Source organism: Talpa occidentalis, unplaced genomic scaffold, assembly GCF_014898055.3.
Source record: "Talpa occidentalis isolate TD23 unplaced genomic scaffold, MPIMG_talOcc4v2.1 talOcc4.13, whole genome shotgun sequence".
Classification (NCBI taxonomy): Eukaryota; Metazoa; Chordata; class Mammalia; order Eulipotyphla; family Talpidae; genus Talpa; species Talpa occidentalis.
The window spans coordinates 51651535-51666638 of NW_023601322.1; the positions used below are offsets into that span (position 1 = coordinate 51651535).

At 41.7% G+C, this 15104-nt stretch overlaps 1 protein-coding gene across 2 annotated transcripts in view; it reads left to right on the top strand.

The window, feature by feature from the left end:
• The window catches only part of GNAL (G protein subunit alpha L), a 189053-nt gene that overhangs the window by 137115 nt on the left and 36834 nt on the right, over positions 1–15104 (top strand). For both annotated transcript variants that reach the window (XM_037508852.2, XM_037508853.2), the window contains exon 5: positions 7082–7179. In XM_037508852.2, coding sequence (XP_037364749.1) covers positions 7082–7179 — 98 coding nt within the window. The remainder of the gene's footprint in view (positions 1–7081; positions 7180–15104) is intronic.

Sequence of the window (15104 nt, forward strand, 5' to 3'; positions counted from 1 at the left end):
ATTTATGATCCTGTTTATTTGTGCTTTCTCCCTTTTTTCCTTTGTGAGTCTGGCTAGGGGTTTGTCTATTTTATTGATTTTTTCAAAGAACCAGCTCTTGGTTTCATTAATCTTTTGGATTGTTTTTTTAGTTTCAATTTCATTTATTTCTGCTTTGGTTTTATTATTTCTTTTCTTCTACTGGTTTTGGGGTTTTTTTGTTGTTCTTTATCTAGATCTTTGAGCTTCGAGATTAGGTTGTTTCTTTGAGTTCTTTCTTGTTTCTTGATGTGAGCTTCTATTGCTATATATTTTCCTCTTATTACTGCTTTTGCTGCGTCCCATACATTTAGGATATTGGTGTCCTCCTTGTCATTCAATTCAAAGAATTTTTTAATTTCCTCTTTGATCTCCTCATTAGTCCAGTGGTCTTCCAGTAGTGTGGTTTTTAGTCTCCATGAGGTAGGAAAGTTCCTTGCCTTCTTTTTATGGTTTATTTCTAGCTTGATGCCTTCATGGTCAGAAAAGATGCTTGGTATGATTTCAATCTTGGTGTATCTGTTGATGTTTGTCTTGTGCCCCAGTATGTGATCGATCCTGGAGAATGATCCGTGTGCACTTGAGAAAAATGTGTACTCCGTTTTTTGGGGGTTTAGTGTTCTATAGATGTCTGTTAAGCCCAAATGCTCTAGGTCCTTATTTAGAGCTTTAGTTTCTTTACTTATTTTTTGTCTTGTTGATCTATCCATTGTTGATAGTGGTGTGTTGAAGTCTCCCACTACGTATGTGTTTTCTCTGATGTCTGTTTTCAGAGAGGACAACAGTTGTCTGATATATTTTGGTGCTCCTTCATTTGGTGAGTATATGTTAATGAGTGTTATTTCTTCTTGAAGTATTGTCCCTTTGATCATAATGTAGTGACCGTTGGGATCCCTTTTTATTTTATTGATTTTGAAATCTGTTTTATCTGATATAAGTATAGCTGTTCCTGCTTTCTTTTTTGGTCCATTTGCTTGTAGGATTGTTTTCCATCCTTTAACTTTGAGTCTATTTTTATCTTTTGTAGCTAAATGTGTTTCCTGGAGACAGCAAAAGGTTGGGTTTTGTTTCTTAATCCAGGCTGCAACTCTGTGTCTTTTTATTGAAGAGTTTAGTCCATTTACGTTTAGGGTTAATATTGATATGTTAGCATCTGTATTTGCCATTGTGTTTGTCTTTCCTTTGATTTTATTTATTCTTTTAATATCTTTTTTTTCCCTTGCCTTCTTTCGTTGTTATTCGTCCCTCTGAGGTTCTGGCTTTAGGATTCCTTGTAGTATTTTTTGGAGTGGGGGTTTATTGGCAATGAAGTTCCATAGTTTCTGTTTGTCTGGGAAGGTCCTTATTCTTTCTTCATAGAGGAAGGAAAGCTTTGCGGGATAGAGTATTCTTGGTTGACATCTGTTTTCTTGGAGTCTGTTGACTATGTCCTTCCACTCTCTCCTTGCCCGTAGTGTTCAGAGAAGTCTGATGTCAGCCTGATTGGTTTTCCTTTGAATGTTATCTGTTTCTTCCCTCTTGTCAGCTTCATTATTTTTTCCTTGTCCTGGATTCTTGGGAGCTTCACTATTATGTGTCTTGCTGTATTTTTCCTTTCGTCATGGAAGTTTGGTGTTCTTCTTGCTTCTTGTATATCAATTTTCAGCTCCTTCTTCACATTTGGGAAGTTCTCTTCAATTATCTCCTGGAATATTTTCTCTGTTCCTACATCTCTCTCCTCTCCTTCTGGTATTCCTATAACTCTTATATTTCCTTTCCTCATGGTGTCCGATAGTTCCCGAAGTCTTTCTTCGTTCTTTTTCCTTCGTACTTCTCTTTCCTTTTCTGTTTTGGTTCTTTTTATTTCTGTGTCTTCAAGAGAACTTATTCGTTCTTCCATTTCATCTATTCTGCTTTCATTGCTTTTCCCTGAGTTCTGTAGTGCCTCCATTAATTCTTTGATCTCCTGCATTTCTTTTACTTCCCTCTTTAGGGACTCAATTTCATTCTTCTGATCGTTGATTATTTTTCCCTTATCATTGTTTTCCTTTATGAGTTCTGTCATTTTTTTAATCATGGCAATTTTAAATTCTCTTTCTGGAAGGCTCAGAAGTTCTTCCAAGTTACTGTCGTTGCAATCTGGGGGCTGGTTTTCTTTTTGTGGTGTGCTTCTTTCCTGAGGAGTTGCTATGTTGCGTGTGGTTCTTCTACTCCCTACTGTCTGTTTTCTAATTTGCCGTATGCGTTGGGACACTGTGTTGCTGGGACTGGCCGGCATCTTGGGTGAGCTTCTCTGCTCCCCTCTGGCTCCTCCGGGAGCCATCTGTCAGTTTCAAGCAGTCTTTACTGAAGAAAGGTCCCTGTTCTAAAATGCCGATGTGGGGACACACTCCCCTGTGCTCCTGGTCTGCCCCGGCGGTGGGTTCCCTCTCCCCCTCTGGGCTTGGACTGCAGGCCAGAGGTGTTCTGGTGTGGGCGAACTTCCCCGGCTCACCACTGGCTCCTGAGGGAGCCTTCTGCAGGCAGTCTTTACTGAAGAAATGTCCCTGTTCTAAAATGGCGATGCGGGACACACTCCCTGTGTGTCCAGTCTCAGGCACACTCTTCTGCGCGCCTGGTCTGCCCCGGCTTTGGGTACTCGCTCCCCCTGTGGGCTCAGACTACTGGTCGGCAGGGGCCCGGCGTGGGCTAACTTCCCAGCTGGCCACTGGCTCCTCCAGGAGCCTCTGCTGGTTTCAAGTCGCTAGGTGGCGCCAGAGATCTCTCCTAGAGCCCTTGGGGAGCTGTTTTTTTGTTGTTTTTTTTTCACCCCGTGGGACAGGAACAGCGGGATTGGTAGGGTACACCTCAACAGCTTTGGGGTGCTGTGTCTGCCTTGTGCCCCACCGTCGTGGAGAACCCACGCCCCGAATTTTGTGCTCCGGATCTCAGTTCCAAAGCCCTCGGGTCCAGGATGCGGGCTGTAGCCCAGTTCAGTGTCCACAGAATGGCGTCTTTTGCATCCCGCTCCCGTGCCTGGGTGCCTGGTTCCTGGATACTCAGTGAGGGACTTTCACCTCAGTGAGGGTCTTCGTGCGCGTCTCCCTGCAAGCCTAGGTCGCAGGCGCGGGGACCTGGGAAGCGGTGATCCCAATCCGCGTTTGCTTTTCAACCACGCTGCTTTTTCGCGCTATCCCGATCCCGATCCGCGTTTGCTTTTCCAGCCCACCGCTTTTCCTCGCGATCCCGATCCCGATCCCAATCCGCGTTTGCTTTTCCAGCGCGCCGCTTTTCCATGCAAGCTTAACGGGCGGCCCGGGGCTGTGTGCTGGTCCTGGCCTCCTCCTGGGGGGCGGGGTCTCTCTTTAATGGTGCCCGGAGCTCACCTCCACAGCGAATCCTGCAGGGTTCTCCACAGCTCCCGTTCACAGGGTGTGGTGGCTGCAATAGTTCCTTTCCACTCACAGTCCCGCTTGCTGCGTCGTTTGTTCTTATTGGTCATTTTAGTTTGTTGTTTTCCTCCTCTCTGCTGGTCGGAGAGTGCCGCCTCTGTGGGTGGGGGAGGGGAGCAGGGTTCTGCGCTTCCCTCCCTTCTAGTCCTCTTTTATGGCAACTTTCTTCTTCGGGCAGTTTGCTGGAGTCACCCGTTTATCTTCTGTGTCCCAGTTCTCACTGGGACCTGCCGCTTTTCCTCCCTATGAACTTTTTTTAATGGGAGATCTTACTCGCAGCGTCTCCTCGCTGCCATGTTGCTCTGCTCTCTCTTCGGTTTGAGTATTCTTAATAGATAAAGGAAATTATAGACAGCAGTACCAGAACGGAAAATACTGTAATATGAAATGCAATTGTTAGTATCTAAAGTTTTTTAATTGTTGCTTTTATTTTGATTTAAAAGTCAAAATTATGTTATAAAATTGATTTTTAAGAGTGGTTTAAGTTTGATATCAGCATAATTTTTATTTTCTATAACAAAACTCAAATCCCTTTGAAAAGGAATAACATAAATATTCATTTATTTATAATACAAAAAAAGAGTTAAGAAATGGCCCTTAGTAATTTTTTTTATGCTTTCAGTTTCTATATATTCTCAGATGTCAAAAACAGGTTATATTTCACTGTGAATCATCCTTTCTTTTCATATATATAACCATACAACAACAAGGTTATTTCTATTTAGTATTATTCACCATAGTTGCTAATGGAGACATGCTAAAATTATTCTCAGTTTTTTTTCAGAAAATGTTGTAGAATTCTAGTTTGACTGGACAATTAATTATAGCTAAAGAAACTTCACTTGGGGCCTCCCTGGCAGTGCAAGGGGTTAAGATACACCACTATGACGCTATCCACAGTCACTGCAGCACTGATTCGAACCCTGGCCAGGGAGCTGACCCACATGGCACAGCAGACCTCTCCTGTCTCACCAGCTGCTCCCCTCAGCAGTGTACTTTGGTAAATCTGCCTGTTCTGTTCCCCACTCTGTTTGTGGTGATTCCTCTTACCCCGCCCCCCCACCCCGTATCTCTGGCCTGCACTCCAGCTCTTGTATGCATAGATAAATAAATCTTTAAAAAAAGAAACTGCACTGGCTGACTGAATATTTAATGAGTTTACAAAATCATTTCTTTATTAGTTTATGTACTTTCAGTTGGGAGGGTGACATTGTGGCTCTGAGTTTTTAAAGCCTTTATCTTTTAGAAATAATGTCGAAATAAAAGAATGTGGTGTAAGAGATTTGCTGCAAAAGAATAAAGGAGGAAAGGGTATGAAATACAAATAAAAGAAAATTGTTCGTGTATTCATAAACGTATTGTAGAAGCTGCATAATGGGTGCCTGGAGAGTCATTCTCTACTTTATATGTTTGAAATTTTCCTCCAGTAAACTCTGGGAGAAGCAACAACAGCAGGAGACCTGGAATGTTCCCAGAAGTTTTTGGAATCCTTTAAAAAGCAGAAGATTCCTAGGGAGCTAGCTATGTTCTTGTGCTATGTCTTTTTTACCAACAAGGAAGCTGAAACAAAGAGGAAAAGGTTTTGCTTTTGTTTCTTTGGTGTTATCCACAACATCTATTTTTAAATCACAGAGCCCACATTCCTGTTTTATTGCTGTCACTGTTACATACTCCAGAAATCTCATATCTTAACTCTTGCATCAAACACTCTTCTATAATTCTGTCTCAGAGCTTCAGATAAAGACAGTAATGAAGACTTTATTCAAGAGACTGCTGCCCTGGAGGATTGTAGTAGGAAAGAAAGGTTGGACTCAAAACACCGTGACGTGGGAGTTATTACTATCTTCCAGGCCAGCTCGATAATTGCATACTACAGAATTTCTCTTTCATCATGTGGGAGGCAAGGGCAAAGTCTTCAGAGCTTCTAGAAGGAAATTTTTTTAAGGAAACCTACAAACACCTTAACTGGAATGATAGTAGCAGTGGTGGGAGATTCCAGAAGGAAACATAAATCTAGGAAGACAAGCTAAAAACTGAGAGGCTTAGCTCCTACTCTTTATAAGGAGATTGTTTCTTCATTGACAACTGGAGACAATTTGTATCTGTTGACGATGATGATGGGTGGATGAGTGGGTGGATGGATGGACAGACACACAGACGGACAAGCTATTGATTAGAGACATGTGGTATAACGTAAAGATTTTTCCTGGTCCTGGGAAGTCAGAATTGAATGTAGAACCAAATGAACCTTAGGCTCAGGAGCCCTCTTTCTATTCCTCTTTCAACATTTTTGTACTGATTATTGTATATATAATTTTGTTCTTTTTTTTTTTTCAGAGAGTGCCCCCCATTATATAAACATCAAGCCCTGCAATATGTGGGTCCATGATTGTAGGGAATTGTGAATTTCTAGGAAAATGTACCAACCCTTAATTTTTTTTTTTCTCGAGAGAAGCTAGCTTGATCTTTGGGTGCATGGCAATCACATGATCATGAAGGCTAGCATCAGCTGCTTAGTTGCGGGGTAACCTGAGAACCAGATCAGAGGTGGAAATGGCTGTTTCCCATTTACATAACTTCCTTTATATATAGCAATGAACTTATAGTCATTTGCTTCCATAGCACTGTTAATTTTACTGGGGTAATTTTAGAAATGTGAATTCATAAAGTCATCTTTTATTTTGAGATAAGGAAATTCCTGATTTCTTTATTTTTTTTTTTAGTTTTTTTTTTTTTTTTATTTATACAAGAACTGGGATACAGTCAGAGGTGCGGGAGGGTGAAAGAATTCACCAGAGACAGAGCAGGAAGCAGAACAGGTAGATGGACCAAAGACACTGCTGAGGGGAACAGTGGGCGAGGCAGGAGAGGCTGCCGCGCGCCATGTGGGTAGCTCCCTGGCCGGCCAGGAATCAAACCCACGCTGCAAAGGCTGCAGACAGCTTCACAGCGTGGCACTCAACTCGCTGTACCACCAGGGAGGCCCAGGAAATTCCAGATTTCAGTGGGTGCTGCTTGTCATATGGATGAAATTGGGCACTGTGCCCTTGTGGTCTTGAGTGAACTAAAACCACAGTTCATATTTAACTCATAATTTTTTTAATGCCAACAAACAACAAATGACTGTTGTCAAAATGGGTAATTTTAAAGATTCTTTTCGTATGTCATTGGTTAGTTCTTATGTCATTGGTCAGTGCTTCTGACCAATTATAACTCATCTGTTCAACCATGTCTATTCATAATCCTGGTGCACCTAGAAAATTCCAAGGCATCAGAAAAAGAACTCTCCATTATAACAGACAGGTTTTTTTATTGCTGAAGTAGCAATTACACTAGTTAAATTGCTGAGTACCAAGAACTTTAAATTATACTGGTAGTTGTATTTATTGTTAATAAATGTCATTAATTTTTTACTTACAGTTTTCACTTGGGGGAACTTTCTGGTATGTTAGGAATGTTGGACTAGTTGAGTAAGTGATGAGTTCACAAATACATCCATTTCCCATCACACTGAAGGCAGGATCTCTGCACTTTACTACGGGTAAAGAAAACAATTCACGCGCTACCTGAAAACATGGGCATGCAGCTTCTTTTTATTTTGAACTTATGAAAAGATTATAGTGTTTTCTAAGATGCAACTTCTTCAATTTTAGGAATTCTTTGATCACGTAAAGAAACTCTGGGATGATGAAGGCGTGAAGGCATGCTTTGAGAGGTCAAATGAATACCAGCTCATCGACTGCGCCCAATAGTAAGTCCATCCCTGATCGGTCCAGGCCTCTGTGAAGTCAGGGTTGCACCCACAGTTATGCTGCCTCCCAGGATACCCAAGTTTCTTGAATGCCAGAAACAGCTGGTATCTCACCACAGAAATCAACTTTAATATGAGTAGAGGGACAATTGAAAATCTAATAGGAATTGGTGTTTCAGGGAAGACCCAGAAGCATGATCATTGTATTCAGCTCTCTGCATTTTTTGCTTTCTGTAGAGCTGCAGGGCATACTCATATTTTATAATGTACTTAGATAGTTACTATTATATGTTAATTTTGGAGCACGAGCTCCCAAATTAAATTTTAAAATAATATCAACTTTGCTATCAAACCCAAGCTCTCACTTAAAGCAACAAACACTCATGCTTTATACGCATTCGAAGTAGACACAGTAAGTAAATATTTGATTTTAAAAAAAGTAATGAAGAGAAATTGTTGTCAAATTGTTTATCAAGAAATATTAGATATGTTTACTATTTTGATACCAGAAGGGGTTCTTTACTTAAAAGTGTTCATTACTTAACTTACTTAAAAGTGTCAACCAGTAGACCAGACCCAAGTTTCACCGGAAAAAGAGGAGTTTATTACCTGTACAAGTAATGGAGACTGCTTCTCTGGGGAAAAGACATGAAAGGATATTTATTTATTTACTTACTTTCTTACTTCCATTTTATTTTTATTATACTTAATTTGCTGTATGATTTTTACAATAATTTTGACTCCTGTTAACATACTCAGTTTGCTTGGTTTTTTTTTACCTAAACATCATATTTTTGAAAAGACTCATTAAAACTTCAAACACCAAACTGGCCACCAGTTAAAGAAAAGAGAGACCATGAAGTTAATCAAATTATTTTGTGTCTTATCCTCTTTATTCATGTATGCCTTGAGATTTAGTTTTTCTTTTTTTTTTTTACATCGTTCTGTTTATTTTCAATTGAGGTAATATTTGGATGCCCCCATCAGGTATTGCCACCGTAGTGCACCCACCACAAATCACCCACAGTGCATCTCCAGAGTCCATCGGCCTCATTCCCTCCTAGTTCTCAGCCTTCCCCTAGTTCTCAGTCCCCTCTGGCTGCTTCAATTCTATAGTCAGCTTTCAAGGGTAGTTTTCAAGCTTGTCTTTATCTGTCTGTTAGTTTAGTTACTTTATATTCCACAGATAGTGACACCATCCAGTCTTTTTCTGTCTCCTTTGGACTTACTTCACTTAGCATTATCTATGCAGGGATTTTTAAAAGAAAAGAGAACAAAAGTGGAACAAGGACTCTTTAGTGACTGGGTTGCAGGTGACAGGGAATGTCGATCATTTGCATGTTTGAGCTTCCACATGCATCACACATTCAGAACAGGACGGCTCAGCCCTCCCCCTAGGTGGAGATTTAGTAAGTATTGAAGTTGGTGTGATTGTAGATGAAGAACTTGTCATGGTCTGGATTCTTCACATACTGACAAGTTGTTCAAACTAGATAAGGGTGGTTGGAATTCATTCTGGACAGACGGAAATGTATGATTTAGTTAGATAACACTGCTTTCTAGTAAATCAGTTACTGCTATGCTAACCACCCTGCTTTGGTAATGAGCAGCCTTAATCCTTTGTTTTTTGGGGTCGTAGAATTAACGATCTTAACCATTTGTTTCCTGGTCCCTGACTCATTATTTTCCCTGAAATACTTGTTTTCTTATTTTCTTTCACTGTTTTAAATTCATTCCTTTACTATTAGAGAGTAATTGTTCCCCTAGAAAAGTGTTTATCAAGAAATATTAGATATGTTTACTATTTTGATCACAGAAACACTATGTGTAACTCTTTGAGCAACAAGAAATGGGCACTTTGACATTTAAAATTTGTAAACTCTTAAAAATTCATACTAGTAGAAACGATCTATGAGCACAAAATCTGGGAATTCACACTATTTGGAGCCAACTAATGGAGTGATGCTGTGAATACTGATTTCAGGGAAAGAGTGTTTGTGTGATAGCCTCAGCCCTTCCTCATCCCTGGAGTCCAGGCACCATCACCTGTAAACAGATGGGCGGACACTGAGGAGGGCCCCATGACATGTACCCAGGAGGTTTGGGGGGATGCTGAGCATCTCCCAAGCACTCACAGGAAGCTAGTCTGGGTATGGATGGGTAATAGACAAGTAACCATAAAGAAGTGAGAGGGGTAGTGGAGGTCACACTCTCCCAAGTGCTGAAGACCATGTCTGGAACTTGGATTTTCTTTCAAATGCAGTATATGGCCATGGGCTCAATGAGTGCAGTTATCAGGGCCATAATGGCTGCTTCCTGGGCAATCAAATAGAGGCGGCAGAGACCCCAGTGAGCTGTCTCAGGTCAGGTGGTGGCCATGGAGGTGAACTCTGGGAGCCAAAGGGACAGACCTAGGTGTTCTGTCTAGGATGACAGCTGGTGCTTTTTACTGGAATAGAAAACCCAGACATTTGTTTGTGGGAGGCAAAGGAAGGTATCAAGCTCTGAATTGGACATGTTTGAATTTGAGATGCTCAAGGCATATCTATGTGGAGAGATCTGTTGTAGGAACCCAGAACTCAGAAGAGAGATGGTCATAGAGTGAGATTCTTATCACCCCTATCCCGTGGTATACAGAGCCTTGGAAATGCATGAGCAACTGAGTGTGAGTGTTTAGGGAGGAGAGGTCCTGGACCTGAGAAAGTTCAATCTTCAAAAGTCGGTTTCAGGAGGAGGAACCTAAAATCACATCAAGGGCTTCCCTGGTGGCGCAGCGGGTTGAGCACAGCGCTACGAAGCTGTCCTCAGCCTCCGCAGCACAGGTTTGATACCCGGCCAGTCAGGGAGAGTCCCACATGGCGTGGCAGACCTCTCCTGTCTCTCCCACTGCTCCCTTCAGCAGTGTATTTTGTCAGTCTACCTGTTCTGCTCCCCGCTTTGTCTCTGGTGAATTGTCTCACCCTCAAGTGCCTCTGGCCTGTAACCCAGCTATTGTATAAATGAAAAATAAATCTTTTAAAAAAGAAATAAAATCACATAAGAAATAGGTGATAAGTGGGAGTCTTTCAGAGGAGGGAAATGGCCCTCTGGCCAAGGTGGGGAAGTACTGGTGATATTGTAGGATTTTATTTAATCTTCTTGTCCACACTCCTTCAGGCCTGTGGTGAGTGGAGCACAGTCCTATGCATGGCAAGGCCTAGTACCACACAGAGGGAGCACAGACTGCTTCCAGACACCCCGAAATGACCGCTGGAAGCATTAATGGGCCTCCATTATATATGCCAAGAGAATTATGTAGTGAAGAAACTATATACTAAGAAAAAGTTCTAATTATATAGAAAATTATGTAAAAGTTCCTGTTTCTTGCTTTAATAGTTGCTCCACTTAAACATCCCCACTGAAGTTGGCCATGCCCCCTAGTTTAATTTTGTCTGTGAATACATCCCTGTAGTTACTCTCAGATCATTCAGTAAGTACATTGACTTTCATTCCACAGCCTAGATTTGGCGGTGGGTATAGAACAGGTCCCTGGCAGAAGGTTCTGGGAGGACCACCACATTGCTGAAGAACCTTTATATTCCCCCTGATCACATTTGTTTTTCTCTGTCATGTCATTTCCCAGTCATTTAAAAGCCATGACAGAATTATATGTTAAATCGCAATGTTTTAGAGATGGGAAGGATATACTGAAAAATTGCTAATAACTAAAATTTCTGGCACAGTGCACAACGATATTAAACTTCATATAGGTTTGTATTTAAAGTTGATGTGGATGTCCTTTTCCAGTATTTCTTGAGCAAAGACACCTTTGGGAAACATCACATCAGTGTGCTACTTGAAGTCACCTTAGGAATTTTTCTTTCTTAAAAAGAGAAACAGAAAACGTATCACCTCAGTGATAGAACTGATGACTTAATTTTAAAAAGATATGCAAATATAGAAGTTTTTAAAAGATGAAGTGGGTGACCTTTCACAACAGGCAGTCAGGATTCAGATCTTAACTCTTGAATCGACCACTATATGAGTGTTTGGGAATATTACTTTAATGGGAAGAATTATGGAATCTATTCTCATACCATTATTATAGAATTAGAAAGATATCCAAAATTCTCAAAGAATGACAGGCACAGAGTAATCCCTAGATGAACTCTTTTTTTTTTTTAAGATTTTATTTATTTATTTGTTTGTTTGTTTGTTTGTTTGTTTATGCAAGCACTGGGTACACTCAGAAGTGCCGGAAGGTGAGAGAATTCACCAGAGCCAGAGTGGGGAACAGAACAGGCAGAATGATGGAAATACACTGCTGAGGGGAGCAGCGGGCACAGCAGGAGAGGTCTGCGTGCCATGTGGGACCCTCGCTGGTGGCCAGGGATTGAACCAGCGCAGCAGAGGCTGCAGGCAGCTTCGCAGCCCAGCGCTCATCCGTTGCGCCACCGGGGAGGCCCCTTAGATAAACTCTTGATGCTTCATCACCCATGTGGAAACCAAAGTCCAGAGAGGTAAACTGGGGCATAAAGATCAGAATTTCCCACCATGATCAGGAGCACAGCCTAGATCTGCTACTCCTTTCAGTTCTGTTCTTTCAAATTAAGGGAGCCACAGATATAAACCGTGTGATCAATGGGGCCCTGGAGCCTGCGGTCAAGATTCCTCTGTAAGATTGATAGGAGTAAGACCTTTGCTGATGCTTCCTTAACTCTGGCCTGGCAGAATTGCAGAAATCAGTACTCCCTCTGGACCTCACTATCTTCATTAGTTGTAACTTTTCCAACTTTGTTTTATCCACTTTGATACACATGGGAATCAGGTTGCATCAGTAATCTTTGTCTTGTTCTCCCTTATCCACAGATTTTGAGACTGGGTGTGGAGGGGAAGGGTGTGGTAAGGGATTTTAAAAAAATAACATTCAAAAAAAATTTCTTAGGCCAATATACAGCTGCCAGGTTTTTTATGTTGCCAAACAAGATGTTAAGAAACTACAAGCTGCTTCCATCTTCCATCAACATCCCTTTATAAAAGAAATTTCAGTGCCAAGGCAATGGAGGAACAGGATCTCAGAATAAAGACCTCAGAGCACAATATGTGTGCACCTTGTCCAGTCCACTGGATTTTTAATTCCTCGTGGAATAGATCTTGTTCACCCTTTAATGCCCAGCTTTGGGTACATGCCCTTGTATGAAGTCAGTGTTCAGCACATGATGCTGGAAGTAAATGAACTAGCAAAACAGGAACACTGTGGTCCTGTCAGGAGAAGCTAACTCCCATCCTTTAAAATGCACACCCCACCCCAGACTCACTCTGTGGTCCCCCTATATCCTCTTATGTATTCCAGTATTCTAACATGTTCTCTTTTTTCCCTACTTCTAAATTTCTCTAGGAAAAGGTGGGACTTATGTTCAATGTGCATCTAAGTCCCTATGTTATCTTGCTCAGTAGTATTGCATTTGGAACCTTAATTCTTTTGAAGGGAGAAAGTCTAAGCTCTGGTAATGTAATTACTTCCATGGCAGAAATCCTGGGAATTTTCCGGGGACACTTCTGAGGACTTGACGAGGCTGAGCAGAGGGGAACATCTCATAGTTCCTCAAAAGCTTGAACTTAAAGGTATCCAGCAATTCCATTCTAGGTATATACCCAACGGAATTAAAAACACACATTCACACAAAACATGCACACTCATGTTAGTAATAGCGTGACCCCCCCAAAGCCAAAAACTACAAACAGCTCAAATGTTCCTCAAATGGTGAATAGATAAATAAAATGTGATATACCATACAACGAATTGCTCTTTGTCAGTAAAAAGGAATGAAGGCCTGACACTGGCTGCACATGAATGAACCTTGAAAATACTATGCTACATCAAAAACCCTCACACAAAGGCTATGTATTATCTGATTCCATTTGCATGAAATACCCAGAATAAGCAAACTCATAGAGACAGAAATTAGGTAAGTGGTTGCTGGGGACTTGGGAGAAGGTGAACTGAGAATGACTGGTAATGGGCATGGGGTTTCTTATGGAAATAATGAAAATGTTCTTCCCTGTGACTATACCAAAACCCACTTAATGTTATACTTCAAAATGGAGAATTTTCTGTTATGTGAAGTTATACATGATGTGAATTAGATCTCAGTTTAATAATGAAAGACTACAGGGGAGGAAGAACCCAGGGCAGGAAGAGCCATGAGGGCACATGGGTAGATAGTGGCCAGTTAGGTAGTGTCAATGAGGACTGGTGAGAGAGCAGAAAAGCCACTTTCTCGACAACAAATTAAAGTCCGAAAGTCTAAAGATTTATTTATTTATTTATACAACCACTGGGTACAGTCAGAAGCCTGGAAGGGTAAGAGAATTCACCAGAGCCAGAGCAGGGAACAGAACAGGCAGATTGATGAAATACACTGCTGAGGGGAGCAGCGCGTGCGGCAAGAGAGGTCTGCGCGCCATGTGGGACCCTCACCGGTGGCCGGGGATCGAACCAGCACTGCAGAGGCTGCAGAGGCTGCAGAGGCTGCGGACAGCTTCGCAGCCCAGCACTCAACCCCTGTGCCACCAGGGGAGGCCCTAAAGTCTGAAAGTCTAAAGATGAGTTTATAAAGACCATCACCAGCCACAAAGGCATACATACCACTGCACCACATTTCCCAGCAAATGTGCACGGGAACTCCCAAAGTATAAAGCACTGCCATATACAAGGGAAAAAGGCTGTCAAGACCTGTGCATATTCTTGCACATGCAAAAAGGGGACCTGGTTCAGGCTACTTCAAGAAAAGGGCAGTTTGTTCTGAGTCTCTCTAGAAGTCAGTATCAAGTCAGAGCTCCTAGGGCCAGCTCTCTGTCCCTGCTGTCTGTGTTTCCACTTAATTTTCCTTGCCTGCTCCTGCATCCTTTGCTTCTGACTGGCAGGTCCACTTTGTCATCTGTAGGTCAGATCACACACGAAGCAGGTGAGATGGGTGTAGCTAATGGCTGAGCAGCCTTCTCACCCATCCTTGTCCCCAGCCCCAGCCCAGGTCCAGGTCCCTGCGCAGAGGCTGTGGTGAGGCCAGGGCAGCAGGAAGGCAGAACAGACATGTCCAGGCTGAATGTCCAATACAGACATGGCTAGGAGAGTGTGAGGAATGTGCTGTAAGTATTGTACTCTTGGTAAAAATGAGCATCTTTGAAGCATCAAACAAGCTGTGTAAATGACCATAGGTTATTTTTTATATGCAGAATTCCTCAGTTCCCACTGTGAAAACTAAGAAACTATCTTCTGCATTTTCCTCCTAAATGCATTTCCTGTAAGTCCTAATAATAAGTGATTATGTAGCCATGGAAACAGCTATTTGGGGAAAGAGAAAATTGGATCTTTAGAACAGGTTTACAAAATCAGACTTTGCTTAATGTTACTTGAAATTATAGCACAGAGGTCCTTCTGCTTTGTACCGATGTTGACGTGATCAACACCTTTAGGAATACATCATTTGAATAATCAGTGTTAGAATATTCTAAAAGAAAGGAAACATCCCAGAAGAAATAAAAGAACAGTGAGGAGGCTCTGTGACTTTCTGCTGTGCCCTGTATCGGCCTGTCAGGAACACATCACCCTCTCCAACTCTGGCTCAAGTCTGTTGCTCCCAGGTTCTGAAATCTAAGCTTTCAGGACAATGTGGAAATTATGAGCAAAACTGAAGTCTCAACTTCAAAGTTATTTTTTGCAGGTCATTTTAAAACAAAAGAAATGATCACTGAAAATGTCCATGTTACTATATACTGTTGAATTTATTAAATATGTAATCAACTACCTGAGTGCATGTATACCTTCCTTGTAACAATCACTTTGACCTTTATTTCTAGCCAAATTTATTTCAGGTTACTGCAGACCTGCAGAATTAGAAATGTTTCTGGTTATAGACAGTATGGCAATTCTCATGAGATATGAG